Source organism: Stomoxys calcitrans, chromosome 3 (genome assembly GCF_963082655.1).
Source record: "Stomoxys calcitrans chromosome 3, idStoCalc2.1, whole genome shotgun sequence".
In the NCBI taxonomy this organism is placed as follows: domain Eukaryota; kingdom Metazoa; phylum Arthropoda; class Insecta; order Diptera; family Muscidae; genus Stomoxys; species Stomoxys calcitrans.
Window position 1 is genome coordinate 81,784,878 of NC_081554.1, and position 15,916 is coordinate 81,800,793.

The window sequence follows — 15,916 nt, forward strand, 5'->3', positions numbered from 1 at the left end:
GTCGGTAATCTAGAATAGTCCCCAGTGCCCTAGTGAGTGTGATCCTCATCGCCCCGCCTAACACAGTTGTAGCGTAGCAGATGGGTTCGAATTCCTCCTCAGTCAACAGACGTAATTGGCTATTTAACGGGGTCACCCATAGGAGTGGCGATAAAATGTCCACCTGTGGCGTGTCCTGTGCCACTTTCTCCCTTATAATTATGTCATGGGGCTCACAATTTATCCATCTGTTCCTTAGTCTGCAGTTTAAACAGTATCTAAGGACCCAGTCCACCCGGCACTAGTCTAAGGATTGGATAAGTGTGTCGGTCCGCACATTGCTAAAAGCGCCCTCGATGTCAATGCATACCGTCAATGTGTAAATATTGGCATCGAAGGCTTCATCTTTCAATTTGTACACCACCTCGTACAGAATAGTCTCCATCGACGTTCTCTTGACTTAGGCATGCTGTTTGTATTTTAGCAGGTCCTACTGTTTATCTTGGTATTCACTATAAACTCCATGGTTTTGAGTAGAAAAGACTTGAGGCTAATAGGTCTGTAGACCTTTGCTGTCTCATATCTGGATTTGCCTACTGCCAGACTTTCGGAGTATATGCATGTCCTAGACACACTGTGATATAGCGGCCATATGGGGCACCAGATGATCCGCTCCCTGCTGCAGTACGCCTGAAATATTCCATCAAGTCTGGGTGACTTAAATGGTTGGAAGCTCCTCAAGGCGTCTTTTACCATGAAAATAGGCATTCGACCAACTCCATTATTCCAAGATTCCGGTGTCTCCGTGAGTCCTGGGTAGGAACTCAGAGTTTCAGCATAGTAAAGAGAAAACGAGGACGCAATCATGATGACCGCAGCAACCTTCCCTATGTCCCGAAGCAGCGATCATCATGTTTACACTGAAGACCGAGCGGTTTACAGAGCCCTTCATGAAGAGGTTGGCTACACAAAAAAGGTTGGAGACCATACATGACTTTTTTGAGGGCATGAGGATCCCCCCTTTTCCTTCTAATTTGGGTTGATACCATACTGAAGAACAGGATTATCAACGCATCGCCAGCGGAGCGCTTGATCAGTGACTGGAGGGACTCCGCAGGTAGAGTATCATCCCCTCATCATCATGAAGAGCACTTTCAACCATTTCATTAAGGAACAGTGGCAAACTTCTCCCATATCACAGAGTGCTGCCCGATTTAGGTTTAAGCTCAATGAACAGTGGCTTACTTTTTATAGCCGAGTCTAAATAGCGTGCCGTAGCGCGACACCTCTTTGGGGCGAAGTTTTTGCATGGCATGGTAGCTTGCAAATATTGCCAGCTTTAGGAGGCGTTAACCACCGTTGAAGAGTATTCTGATGTTCTAGCCAAGATTCGAACCCAGGCGTTCAACGTTATAGGCGGACATGCTAACCTCTGCGCTAGGGTGGTCTCCATTCTAGGTGTAGACATGCTAATAACTGCTATCTCTCTCTCTCTCTCTCTTTTCAAGTAGTCTTTCTCGCGAACTGCTCAAGTAGTCGAGAACTTCTCAAGTAGTCTAGGACGGGGATTGGCACGGTTTCCCCGCTTTCCCAATAAAAATCACTCTAACTTTCAGCCAAAACTCTGCACTTTGCAACAAAGCAGACAACCGGTCACTTTGACTTGTAGGGTCCAAACGAACTTCAACTACCATCGTCAATATAAGATGTGTCCAATTTGTATTGTTCTTCCTAGTTCCATAGAGTGGGTAAAAACAAGTTTGACTTCTTAGAAATGGGAGAAGAAGCGAAGAAAATCGAGGCGCATGGATATTTGTACATTGGTAGTTAACGGAATTTTCACAAATCGGAGCGGAAGTGGTTTCAAACAGGGCTGAGGTTTCGACCGAAGTCGAGGTTTTGAGGCCAGAATCGAAGTCGGAGTCGGACTATTGAGCCGGATTCAGAGTTTGGTTCAGATTTAAGCACGCTTGCATCGATTGCCAACCGCTCTCCGACTCCGGCTTAATACTCCGACTTCGACTTAGACTCCAACCAAGGATCCCAGTCGAGGGCTAGACTACGCAGCCCTGGTTTCAATATCGAATACCTGGATATAGGCAGTAAATAACTGGAGGTGAGTATTATGTTGCAGGAAATTTAAGCACTTTTCACTTCAAACTATAATGACTTAGAACTGCAGGCCTTTTCTAGGCACCTCATTAAGCTTTAAATTTAATTTGGTATAGCATATTCAGATTCAATTTAATTGTCTAATGAACCAGGCATGCAATTCTCAAAATTAATGGAAATATATTTATGATTAAAAATAATTCAGTCAGCTTGTGATTATGAATTTTCATGACATCCCCACATGCAACATACTTTGCCTATTGATACATGATTACATGATGGTTAAAACATACTTGGTGATATTATCGAAAATCCACGTTGCAATAAACTCTTTGCGCACATTCGGTTTAATGACTGGTTTCGGAGCCATCATTTGGGGCATTTGATATGACTTATTCATACTTGAGTAACCTGCATGAGGAACACTTGAGTGGGTCATCGCAACCGATGGTCCTGTAGCTGGCCTGCCAACACCATTTACGGAAGATGTGATTCTTTTACGAAGGAATGGAGGACGAAATCGTGGCACGAAAACTTCGAATGGAAAATGGATTGATCAAATTAAGTATCGTTTTTATAATGTAAAAACACTTTGATTTATCGAATATATAGTACTGGAGAATAGGTGTTCAACAACAGATTACTCGAACTTCTTTTTAAAACCTTAAGCAAACCTTTTTACATTACACTCAAAATATTTATAGGGTATATATATATATCGACACAGATATATCCCAGGGAATTCTAAAGCAGATGAGGTTGCGAGACTAGGAACTACCTTACACACTCTAGGGACACTGGAGTCTGTTGGTATGCCTCCAGCGACATGTAAGCTAAGTTTTCAGGATCAGTCCCGAAGGGCAACGAATGAGGGGGCTGTGAGCATTCCAAAACTACGTGGCCTCATCTAGACTTGAAGACTAGCCAATGACTGCGTTGCTGTCATTGGCTAGAACAGACATCTAGAGTCACTGCGTCCGTCATGACAGGTCACTGTCTAATCGGAAAATATACTGAGACTGAAGGTTGCCAGCAACGACTTTTGCAGAAGCTGTAGGGACATCAAGGATATCAAAATCTAAACCGAATTTTATGAAATTTTGAATGCGTACTTGTTAAGATCGGACTAAAATAGTGACTCTTACAGACTTAAAAGGGACATCAGACAATAAATGCGCCTTTTATGGGTCCAAAACCATAAATCCACAGATCGGTCTATTTGGCAGCTCTATTCAAATCTGGTCCGATTAAGGCCGAATTGAAGAAAGATGTTGAAGGGTCTAACACATCTCACTATCCCAAATTTCAGAAAAATTGGATAAAAAAATGTGGATTTTATGGGCCTAAGACCCTAAATCGGAGGATCGGTCTATATGGCAGCTATAACCAAATCTGGACCGATCCGGGCTAAATTAACGAAGGATGTCGAAGGGCCTAATACAACTCACTGTCCCAAATTTCAGCAAAATCGTATAATAAATGTGGATTTTATGGGCCTAAGACCCTAAATCGGCGGATCGGTCTATATGGCAGCAATATCCAAATCTGTACCGATCTGGAGCAAATTAACGAAGGATGTCGAAGGGCCTAACGCAACTCACTGTCCCAAATTTCAGCAAAATCGGATAATAAATGTGGTTTTTATGGGCCTAAGAACCTAAATCGGCGGATCGGTCTATATTGGGGCTATATCAAGATATAGTCCGATATAGCCCATCATCAAACTTAACCTGCTGATGGACAAAAAAAGAATCTGTGCAAAGTTTCAGCTCAATATCTCTAGTTTTAAGGACTGTAGAGTGATTTCAATAGATAGACGGACAGATATGGCTAGACCGTCTTAGATTTTTACGAGGATCAAGAATATATATACTTTATAGGGTCGGAAATGGATATTTCGATGTGTTGCAAATGGAATGACAAAATAAATATACCCCCATTCTTAGGTGGTGGGTATAAAAAGCGCATATATTCTCCAATTTTGTTAAAATTTGAAACAGTGAGTTGCACTAGGGCCCTCGATATCAGATCTGAATATGGTGTATTTACATATAGCTGCCATATAGACCGATATGCCGATTTAGTGTCTTAAGCATATAACAGGTGCATTTTTTACCTGATTTTGTTGAAATTCAGATCACAGTGTTGTTTATGGCAGATCGGAACATATTTGGATTAAGCTGTCATATAGACCCATCTACCGATTTTGGGTCTTAGACTAATAGCAGGGGCATATATTACCCGACTTGGAACAGTGAGTTGTATTAAAACTCCCAACATCTGTCCCGAATATGGTCCAGATCGGGCTATATTTAGATATAGCTGCAATAACGACCAATCTTCAGATTTAAGGCCTTAAAAGTCCTTAGAAGACACAATTATTCTCCGATTTTGCTGAAATTTGAAATACAAAATTCAACAGTGATTTATTTTGATTAGACCACTTAATGTCCGTGTTGAATTTGGGTGCATAAGTTATTAAGTAAATTGGACTTTAATGAGCTTCAGACCCTTAACCGGCATATCGGTCTATATGGTAGCTATATATAAATACAGTCCGATCTTTACTATATTTGGGTCAGATACCGAGTGGTTTTAAACTACTCACCGATTGAAATTTCAGCAAAATCGGATGAGAAATAAAACTTTTATGGGCTTCAGACCATTTGTAGGCAGATCGGTCTATATGGCAGCTATATCTAAATATAGTCCGATCTGAACCATATTTAGTTCAGTTATCGGGAAGCCTCAAATTACTCACTGCTTCAAATTTCAGCGAAATCGGGTAATAAATAAACTTTTATGGGCTTCAGACCCTTTATCGGCAGATCGGTCTATATGGCAGCTATATCTAAATATAGTCCGATCTAAACCATATTTAGGTCAGATATCGGAAGATTGGTCTATATGGCAGCTATATATAAATACGGTCCGATTTTTACCATATTTGGGTCAGATGCCGGGTGGCCTTAAACTACTCACAGATTCAAATTTCAGCGTAATCGGATGAAAAATAAAACTTTTATGGGCTTCAGACCCTTTATCGGGAGATCGGTCTATATAGCAGCTATATCCAAATATGGTCCGATTCGGCGCATTGAAGAACTTAACTAGCGTGCATCAAAAAGATGTATCTGTGCCAAATTTCAGCTAAATATCTCAATTTTTGAAGACTGTAGAGTGATTACAATAGACGGAAGGACAGACGGATAGATAAATAAACGGACATCGTTAAATCGTCTAAGAATTTTACAACGATCCGAAAAATATATACTTTGTAGGGTCGAAAATTGATTTTTCGATGTGTTGCAAACGGAATGACTAAATGAATATACCCCCTATCCTACGTTAGCTAAATTCAAGCTAAATTTCAGCTGCACGAACTTGCATCATTTGTATATCTATAATTATTTTTTCGGCCCCTTCTTAGTAAGAGGGTTAAAAAATTCTTTAAAATGGGATTCTAGTATGTCAAAATATTCTATACAATTTTTCAGCGGAAAATTCTTCTATAGTCCCCTGAATACACCCAAACCCTAAACTTTACATAAAAGCCGGAAATCTTTAAAATCGAAAGCACAGTTCAGGGATATAGTCGTTAGTTAAAGTAAACGGATTCTATAGTCTTAAGAACATTAATTAAGAGATTGGTTTATATAGGAACTATATCAGGTTATAGACTAATTTTGGTCCATACCTGTGGTAATTGTTGAGACTCATAACAGAGGCCATCATTAAAAATTTCAGCCATATCGAAGAATAATTGCTACTACAAGGAGCCCAAGAAGTCAAATCGGGAGATCGGTTTATATGGCATATAAACTATATCAGCATATAAACCGATTTAGAACAAACTTCCCTCTTTCTATATGACACTCAAATATACATCTGTGCAAAATTTTAGAGCTCTATGTTAACTCTAACTATTTTTTTTCAAACGAATGTGTAAAGAAGCAATACTGTGCGCTGTCCGGACTCGGCTGTAAACATGAGGCCGGACATCAGCTTAAGCTTGAATCAGGCAGCACTCATAGATGTATGAGTTTGCCCCTGTTTCTTAGAGAAATGTTCATGGGCATATTTGCAATTTGATGTCAAGAAAATGTCGCTTGGCAAACATTTAGACAAATTGAAACAAAAGTGTGGATATGAGAGCAAAAATATCGAAATTCGTAGTACGTTAGTATGGGACCAAATCAAAATTTCGACTTCAAAATCGATTCCTTAACTTTTCGATTATTCGACTTTTTAATCGGTGACACTTTACTTTGGGATCCCTAAGAGGAGATGGCAAAATAGTATTCCCCCATCCTATGATAGAGGGTATAAAAAATAATGGGAACCCTCTTGCCAGTGTAAAAGATCACATAGAAAGATTCAGTTTTAGTAAATGTTAAACTTAAATTATTGTTATTGACATTTTGTAATTTAGTACATATTAATAGGCAAGCAAAGTTGACATAATTTTGCTTACACTTCTTACATATTGACATTGTCGAAAATCCATGTTTCAATAAATTCTTTGCGTATTTTAGGCTTTATTATAGAAACAGGCGTACGAATAGTTGTTGCAAAAAAAGGTTTAGAGGGTGGTACAGTTGTAACAATAAATTGATCACGGTTCAAAGATAACGGTCCCAGTCCAAGGGGACGTGGAATATATAAGAAGCGGTCCGCAATGTCCAAATATAACTCTGCAAATTAAAGAAATATAATAAGGTTTGTCATCCTGTCATTCCTTACATTTCTACATATCGGAGATTATGTCTCCGATGTATTTCATTTCGAAGACTTCTTCACTAGGAAAACAAAGATGGGCTAATACTAGAACCCAACGATATCAATATAGGATAGAGTTAAGAGTTATTCTGTATTAGAAACTTGATTTAAAGTACCCATCCAAGAGCTTGCGGAGAAGCATCACAAACATTGCCAACTATGCAAAAGAGCCATAAGCTTCAAACCAGGAATTTCTCAAAGAATGGTCAACTGATAATAGGAGAGTGCGATCTATACGATTCAGTTAATCCGCATCGGTAAATGGCTGATCGCAATAGAGATGAAGTGCATAATAGGAGTATTACAACTTGTAGTCTGGCTATAAGTAGGTCTATGAGAAGTATTCAGACTGGCGCTACCTTGTTTTAATTGAACATAGACATATACAAAAGGTAGTGAAATGTATTTACACACGGCTTGGGTTTTTTTTATCATATTTCTACAAATTATATTATTTGTTGTTATAGTCGTTGCAACAACAAATTTGCTAAAAAATTTTTATTGTCGTATAACTCTATCCCTTCCAAAGCAAAATAAAGACAAATTTTAAAATATGACGGACAATGTTAAAGCAAATCAGAAAGTGCAACTGAGTAGTCAAACGTAATTACGAGGGTTGCCTTTTATATTTTGGGATTAGAGAACACAAAAACAAATATTAATCATCGAAAATCGATTTACTATTTTTCAAAATATTCCATATTAACATTTTTACACTTTTGCATGCTCTTGAACCAATTGTCGAAGCACTTTTTCCACTCTGATTGAGGTATCTCTAAAACATGCATTCTGAACGCATCAACCGCTTCTTCATGTTTTGAAATGCAGTTGTTTTTTTTTTTTGGAGAATTTTTTTCGGGCAATCGACACAAGCCTTTTTTTGTGCGATTAGCAAATTGTGTGGGATCCAAAGCGAACAAATTTTTTTGACGTTCAAATGTTCATGCAATATTGAATGTATGCTGGTCCCACTAAAGCCTTAGGTTGTCTCAATCTCACGATAGATCACATGACGATCTTGCAATATCAGTTGGTGCACAGCATTACTGGTTTTTGGAACAACAACTGATTTTCGACAACCTTCGTCTTGGATTGAAATACGACCTCGGTGGAATTACCATCCATCCATCGATAAACACTGGAGCTTCATCGCCAAAAATTCAATTAAGTTCATCGATGCACTGTTGTTGAGTCAATTCACATCGAAAGTTGTAAAAAATAATCGCACGAAAATGTTCACGATTTGATTTCATTTTTTGGGCGAGATGAATCTTTTAGGTTACTGTAAACAACACAAATAGCGCTCGTATGTCAAAACGTTCTGAGTACGTATAACCTCAAAAATCTCAAGCTTTACGATAGAGCTGTCAGTTGACAGATTGCAACACAAGGGTTGTCTAATCTCGAAATATAAAAGGCAACCCTCGTACATTTTATTTCTGTTAAAAGTATTTACACCCATATTCACAAAACTAAAACAATGTAATAGAGGGTTTATTTGACAATTCTATAAAGGAAATCTGTCTTAGAGAAGCTTTAACTTTAAGTTTTGTGAATAAAGCTGCAAGTGTTTATAGTTTAAACCTAATTTTATGCGTATATAACATTAAGCAATCAAATATGTTTCGCAATCCCATGACAGCCGGTTGTACTTATGGGATTAACCCCATGAAGCCCCTCATCGGCAAGGGCTGCAGCCTCAGTGTACGTGTTCGTTTCTTTCGTCATGGGAGAGGGCCACACCGCACGCTTCTGGTCCGTGCTGGGATTGAAACCAACCCTGGAACCCGGACCCTGGTTCTGTTTGGTTTGTCTGAATCTATATATGGTCCGATCTGAACCATATTTAAGTCGGATGTCGGGAGGCTTAAAACAACTCACTGTTTCCCATTTCAGAGAAATCTGATAATAAATGCGCCTGTTACGGGCTTAAGACTTTAAACCGGCATATCGGTCTATATGGCAGCTATATGTAAATATGGTCTGACATGGGCATATTCGGTTTGAATATCTGGGCCCCTAGTACAACTCTCTGTTTCAAATTTGAACACGTAATCGGATAAAGAATACGACTTTTACATGTTTATAACCCTAAATCGTCAGTTTGGTGAATATGGCAGCTATATCTAAACTTAGTCCGATTTGGCCCATTCAAGAATTTAACCTGCGTATAGGAAAATACCAGTCTGTGCAAAATTTCAACTCAATATCTTATGTTTTAAAGAATGTAGCGTGATTACAATTGACAGACACACGGACATCGTTAAATCATCTTAGATTTTCACGATGATCAGAAATAGGTGGACTTTTGTAGCGCTATCCACCAGAACACAACACCATATAATATTATAGAATGTATCTGTGCCAAGTTTAGATTAAAACTTAAATTTTTGAAGAATGTAGCGTGATTATAACAGACGGACCGACGGATATTTAAATATATCCGTCGGTCCGTCGCTTTTGAATTTTACAACGATCCGAAATATAAATACTTTGTAGGGTCGGAAATGGATATTTCGGCGTGCTGCAAACAGAATGACTAAATGAATATATCGTCTATCCGTGTATTGAAGGTGATAGGAGTAGTAATTGGGCAAAATTATAGCCAAATCGGATAAGAATTGCGTTTGTATATATGAGAGCTATATCAGGTTATGGACTGATTTGGGTCATACTAAGCCCATTTGTTAGAAGTCATATGGCCCATCTACAGTCCCAAGCGACCTACACTAATAGGAAGTATTTGTGGAAAATTTCAAGCGCCTACCTTCAACCAACTATGTTATTCAAAACAGCAAAAATGTTTGCGAAAACAGCAGTTTTCGTCTGTTGAAAATGGGAAAACAGACATTACTGCTGTTTCAGAAAAGATAGGGCTGCTGTTTTAGCAAACATTTCGGTCAGCTAAATCAGCAAACTATATCTGCTCGTTTAAGTAAAACAAGTAACAATGGGCCCAAATCGGGCGAAGCCGACCTTTTGATACCTTCGAACGCATTGGATATGCAGGCTCAGTCATAGAATTTAAAATTTGCTTAAATTTGATATGTAGAATTTTGATCAAAATCTATGTACGGATTTTTAGGAGCCATAGAATAATTCGTTGTGCAAATTTTTGGGAAGATCGATTGATAAATGGGTTAGCAAAGGCCTTAAAAGTGAAAATCGGGAGATACATATATATGGGAGCTATATCTAAATCTGAACCCACTACTGAACCACAGTAGTGGGGTAGGGTATAGCAAGTAAAAGCGCGCTAAGTTCGGTCGGGCCGAATCTTATATATCCTCCACCATGGATCGTAATTGACGACATATGATTAAAGGAAAGAAATGCTATGATATTGGAGCTATAATATCAAGTTAGCGTCCGATCGGACCATAATTCAACTGTATGTTGGAGACCATAGAAGAAGTCGTTGTGAATAAACGACTTCGAATAAAAATTGCGCCCTTAAGGTTCTCAAAAAGTAAAATAGGGAGATCGGTTTATATGGGAGCTGCATCAGGCTATGGACCGATTCAGACCATAATTGACACATATGTTGAAGTTCATGAGAGAAGACGTTGTACAAAATTTCAGCCAAATCGGATAATAATTGCCACCTCTAGATGCTGAAGAAGTCAAGACCCCAAATCGGTTTATATGACAGCTATATTAGGATATGTACCGATTTGAACCACACTTGGCACAGTTGTTGGAAATCATAACAAAACACCTCGATCAATATAGCCAAATCGGATAAGAATTGCTCTCTCTAGTGGCTCTAGAAGTCTTGATTCAAGATTGGTTTATATGGCAGCTATATCAGGTTATGAACCGATTTGAACCGTACTAAGCACAGTTTTTGGAAATCATAACAAAACACCTCGTTCAAAATTTCAGCCCAATCGGATAAGAATTGCGGCATCTAGTGACTCAAGAAGTCAAGATGTATATAGAGTAGCTATATCAAAACATGGGCCGTTATGGCCCATTTACAATTCCAATCGACCTACACTAATAAGAAGTACTCGAGCAAAATTTCAAACGGCTAGCTTTACTCCTTCGAAAGTTAGCGTGCTTTCGACAGACAGACGGACGGACGGACGGACGAACGAACGAACGGACGGACGAACGGACGGACGAACGGACAGACGGAAGGACATGGCTAGATCGACTTAAAATGACATGACGATTAAGAATATATATACTTTATGGCGCCTCAGAGGAATATTTCGAGGAGTTACAAACAGAGTGAAGAAATTAGTATACCCCCATCCTATGGTGGAGGGTATAAAAATTTTGGAAATTTTACATTCAGTGGTGAATATAAACATCCACTGAGACATACATATACCCACCACCATAGAATGGGGGTGTACAGATCTAGTCATTCTGTTTGTAACACCTTGAAATCTTTGTCTAAGACCCCATATTCTTGATCGTCTCAACATTCTGAGTCGATCTAGCTATGTCCGTCCGTCCGTCAATCGAAATCACGATAGTGGTCAAACGCGTAAAGCTAGCCGCTTGAAATTTTGCACAGATACTTATTATCGATGTAGGTCATTGGGGATTGCAAATGGTCCATATTGGTTCAGATTTAGATATAGCTCCCATATAAACTCCCGATTTGACTCCCGTGGAAGCCGCAATTTATGTCCAATTTGGCCGAAATTTTGCATGCGGTGTTCTGTTACGACTTCCAACAACGGTCTCAAGTACGGTCCAAATCTGTCTATAACTTCATATAGCTCCCGGTATATATAAACCGGTCCCTCGATTATCCCTATTCGGTTCCTAGAAGCTTAAATTTTTGCTGGTTTGATAGAAGATTGGTATGTAGAATAAAATTATGCCCTTCAACTAAATTAATTTTGTATACATTTTTAGCAGAATCCATGGTGGTGGGTTCCCAAGATTCGGCCCGGCCGAACTTAGCAACTCTTACTTGTTCAATATAAGTTTATGAAAATTTGCATTTGGAGGGCAAATTATTACTAAAAGTATTGTCATTATGATGATTATGAGTGTAGAAACTTAAATTATTGTTATTGACATTTTGAGTTTAGTACACATTAGTATGTAGGTAAGTAAGGCTCTATGTTGCTTTCACTTCATACTTATCGACATTTTCGAAAATCCATGTTTCTTTAAATTCTTTTCGTATTTTAGGCTCTTCTACATTAACTGGTGTACGAGTGGTAGTTGTGGTAAATATGGGTGTAAATGGTGGTGCAGTTGAGACAATAAACCGATCATCAATCATAGGTAAGGCACCAGCAAAGGGGCGATGAGTATATATAAAATATTCTGGATAAAATTCTGAAAAATAGTAATCAAAAACAATAATATTGGATCTTGGTCTGGTTCTTTTCTTCCAACTTTTAATGTTTGCTATGGACTTTTTATACCCACCACCATATTGATCTCCGACGCCATAATATATATATTCTTGATCGTCTCGACATTCTGAGTCGATAAAGCCATGTCCGTCAGTCAGTGGAAATTACGGTAGCGGTCGAACGCGTAGAGCTAGCCGCTTGAAATTTTCTTCTTAATTATGTTGTTCGTTGGATTTTGGAAATGAGTCATATCGGTTGAGATTTGGGTATGGCTCCCAATTAAACCGCTCTCCCAATTTGACTTATTGAGCCACCGGAAGCCGCAGTTGCCTCCCATCATAGGAAGGGAGTATACTAATTTCGCCATCCCGTTTGTAACACCTCGAAATATTCTTCTAAGACTCCATAAAATATGACATTTTAAGTCTATGTAGCCATGTCCTTCCGTCTGTCTGTCTGTCGACAGCACTCTAATTTTCGAAGGAGTAAAGCTAAGCGCTTGAAATTTTGCAAAAATAGTTCCCATTAGTGTAGGTCGGTTGGGATTGTAAATGGGTCATATTTTGATATAGCTGCCATATAAACCGATCTTGGATCTTTACTTCTTGAGACCAATACTTACTTACGCCTTAGTAGTTTGGTGGACTGCTATAGAGAAAAAGTGCAACTTAAGAACCATACAATAGGTTCAGAGAACATGTTGTCTGGGCATTGACGGAGTGATGAGGACCACGCCCACTAGGGCACTGGAAACTATTCTAGATATCCGACCCATTGACATACAGATTAAGTGTGAGGCAGCCACTGCGGCTATGAAACTTAAGGCGATGGGAGAATGGATTGAGGATGGGAGCAGCTCATACCATCGCGGTAGAATCGAGGCGACGATAGGAATCCAGGAAGGAAGATGAACCTGAGATGAACCTTTAAGCCAAGTGCGAGGCACTGCTGCCATCAACACAGTCTTGGATTAACGGAATCCAAGTATTGCCATCTGGAAGATCTTGGAGGACAAAGTGGGCCTGGGGCTCTACATTGAGAACCCAGGGACAGAGGTCTGTTTTAGACAGCCTGACCATAATACGATCCTGCAGGCGGAGATCCGGGAAGTCACGGAATGCGTGAAGTGGTGTGGTGCTAACGCGAGGACGTCGAGTGTGAACATATTTAAGGACAGCAAAAATTGCCGTAAGGGCAATAAAAACCAGGACGGTAATGTCACGAACAGTCTTGCAGTGTAAGAAGGAGATAAACGCCTTCTCTGAGGATGGCAAAATCCGCATCGTTTGTGTAGCCCGACCATAACGGAATAAGGGGAAATGAAAGGTCAGACGATTTGGCGGTGAAGGCCAGAGGACTGCCGTCTATAAACTTGGTTAACCCGAAGCCTTTCGGGTCGACGCAGACCGAGTTAAGGGAGTGGGCGACGAATGCGCATGCCACATTGTGGAGCATTGAAACGGTCGGTAGGACGAGAAAATCCTATGGCGAGAACCAGATCGTGAGAAAACGAGGCTATTACTGAAAGGAAGTAAGAAGGAGATCAGTATAGCTTTCGGTATTATAACAGGACTCAAAGTACTACGAGTTTGCTTATGCAAAATCGGTGCTGCAAGTGATAGCATGTGTAGGGCATGCGGGGAAGATGATGATGATGATCATTGCCCGGCTTTCGCGTCTAACAGATACCTGCACTTAGGTGGGGACAAAATACCAGACATGAACCAACTTAGGGGAGTGGTATAGCAAACAATTAAGGATTTTGGGAGTATCACGGAATTTCTTACTTAAAATTTTCTTTCTAGAGGTTACTTTATGGTTTTTAGAGCGCACAACAAGCCGATTACCGGCTTAGGTGTATGTCCTTGGTGGCATGGGACGGATTAATATCTGCACCCTCTTTTCAACCTAACCTTACTTCTTGAGACACTAGAGGGCTAAATTTTTATCCGATTTGGCTGAAACTTTGCATGAGATTTTTCGATATGACTTCTAACAACTGTACCAAGCATGGTCCAAATCGGTATATAATCAGATATAGCTGCCATATAAATCGATATTGAATCTTGATTTATTGAGCCACTAGAGGGCGCAATTTTTATCTGATTTGGCTGAAATTGTGCATGAAGTGTTTTGTTTTAACTTTTAATAACCAAACTGTGCGGTCCATATCGGTTCATAACTTGATATAGCCTCCATTAAACCGATTTCGGATCTTGATTTCTTGAGCCTCTAGAGGGCGCAATTATAATCCGATTTGGCACGAAGTGTTTTGTTATGACTTCCAACGACTGTACCTGGTATGGTCTAAATCGGTTCATAACCTGATATAGCTCTCATATAAACCGATTATAATTCTTGAGGCTATAGAGGGCGCAATACTTTGGTCTTCAATATCCAAACCAATTATGGCTTCAATCGGTTTATAACTTGGTATAGCTCCAATTGCTTGGCAATTCTTATCCATTATCATTTGTTTCCCCATAAAGAGATATCGGGTAAAGAACTTGGCAAATGCGATCCCGGCACGGGATAGCTATGTGAGCACACAGGCAGGAACATTAAGGTCCGATCTGTGTTGTGTTAACTGCTGTCACGAGAAGCTTAGCTGTGAGCTACCGGGCGTGTCCACAGGTTGCGGTTAGTGGAATGCTTCATACGGAGTAGCTGCAACGGCAGTCGCGGACAATCAGCGGTATCGAGCGGAGAGTCTCAGTGAGAGGTCGAGCGGCACCGTCTCTTGCACAAATACTGAGTGCCTATGATGCTCGATATGACAAGGCGAGTTATTGGCGCCTTTACCCGCGGCGATCGGTCCCTTGGACCGGAACTAGCTTGCTCACACAGGAGCTTGACGAGGATCACCACCTCCACATGGAAGTATGGCTACTACGACGACGACGACAAATGCGATCCATGGTGGAGGGTATACATTTAAATCTAGCAATGTCTTGAATGCCACCGTATCGCAGAGGTTAGCATGTCCGCCTATAACGCTGAACGCATAGGTTCGAATCCTGGCGAGAACGTCAAACATTTTTTTGGTAGTTATCCCCTTCTAAAGCCGGCGACATTTATTAGGTACTGTACCATTATGGCAGCCATGTAAAAACTTCTCACACATAGGTGTCGCCCTGCGGCACGCCGTTCGGACTCGGCTATGAAAAAGAGGCTCCATATCAGTGAGCATAAACTTACAAGCCGCAATTTTTGTCCGATTTGGTTGAAATTTTGCATATAGCGTTCTGTTATGATTCCCAACAACTGCGTCAAGAACGGTCTAAATCGGTCAATAACCAGACATAGCCCCCATATAAACCGATCTCCCGATTTGACTTCTTGAGCCCTCACAAGCCGCAATTTGTGTCCGATTTGGTAGAAATTGAGCATGTAGTGTTTTGTTATGACTTCCAACAACTCTGCTTAGTACGGTCCAAATCGGCCTATGACCTGATACAGTCCCGAAATAAATCGATGTCCCAATTTGACTTCTTGAGTCCTTAGAAGTCGCAATTTTTGTCCGATTTGGCTGAAATTTTGCGTCCGTTGTTCTGTTACGACTTTCAACAACTGTGCCAAATACGGTCTCTAACCTGATATAGCTTTCATGTAAAGCAGTCTCTCGATCATCCTTGTTCAGATCATCCAGACAGAAGTTTGGTATGTAGAATAAAATTATGCCTTTTAACTAAATTTATTTTGTTCATTCCTTTGCGCTT

General features: G+C 40.0%; 1 protein-coding gene across 11 annotated transcripts in view; it reads right to left on the reverse strand.

Annotated features, from left to right (window-relative positions):
• LOC106084938 (alpha-2-macroglobulin) overlaps positions 1-15,916 on the reverse strand; it is a 98,658-nt gene that overhangs the window by 42,466 nt on the left and 40,276 nt on the right. Inside the window, exon 5 of one of the 11 annotated variants that reach the window (XM_013248907.2) lies at positions 2,385-2,625. The exons of 9 other annotated variants lie outside the window; for them this stretch is intronic. In XM_013248907.2, coding sequence (XP_013104361.2) covers positions 2,385-2,625 — 241 coding nt within the window. Of the gene's footprint in view, positions 1-2,384; positions 2,626-11,975; positions 12,178-15,916 lie in introns of all 11 variants that reach the window. One more of the 11 variants, XM_059365057.1, reaches the window with a different exon arrangement.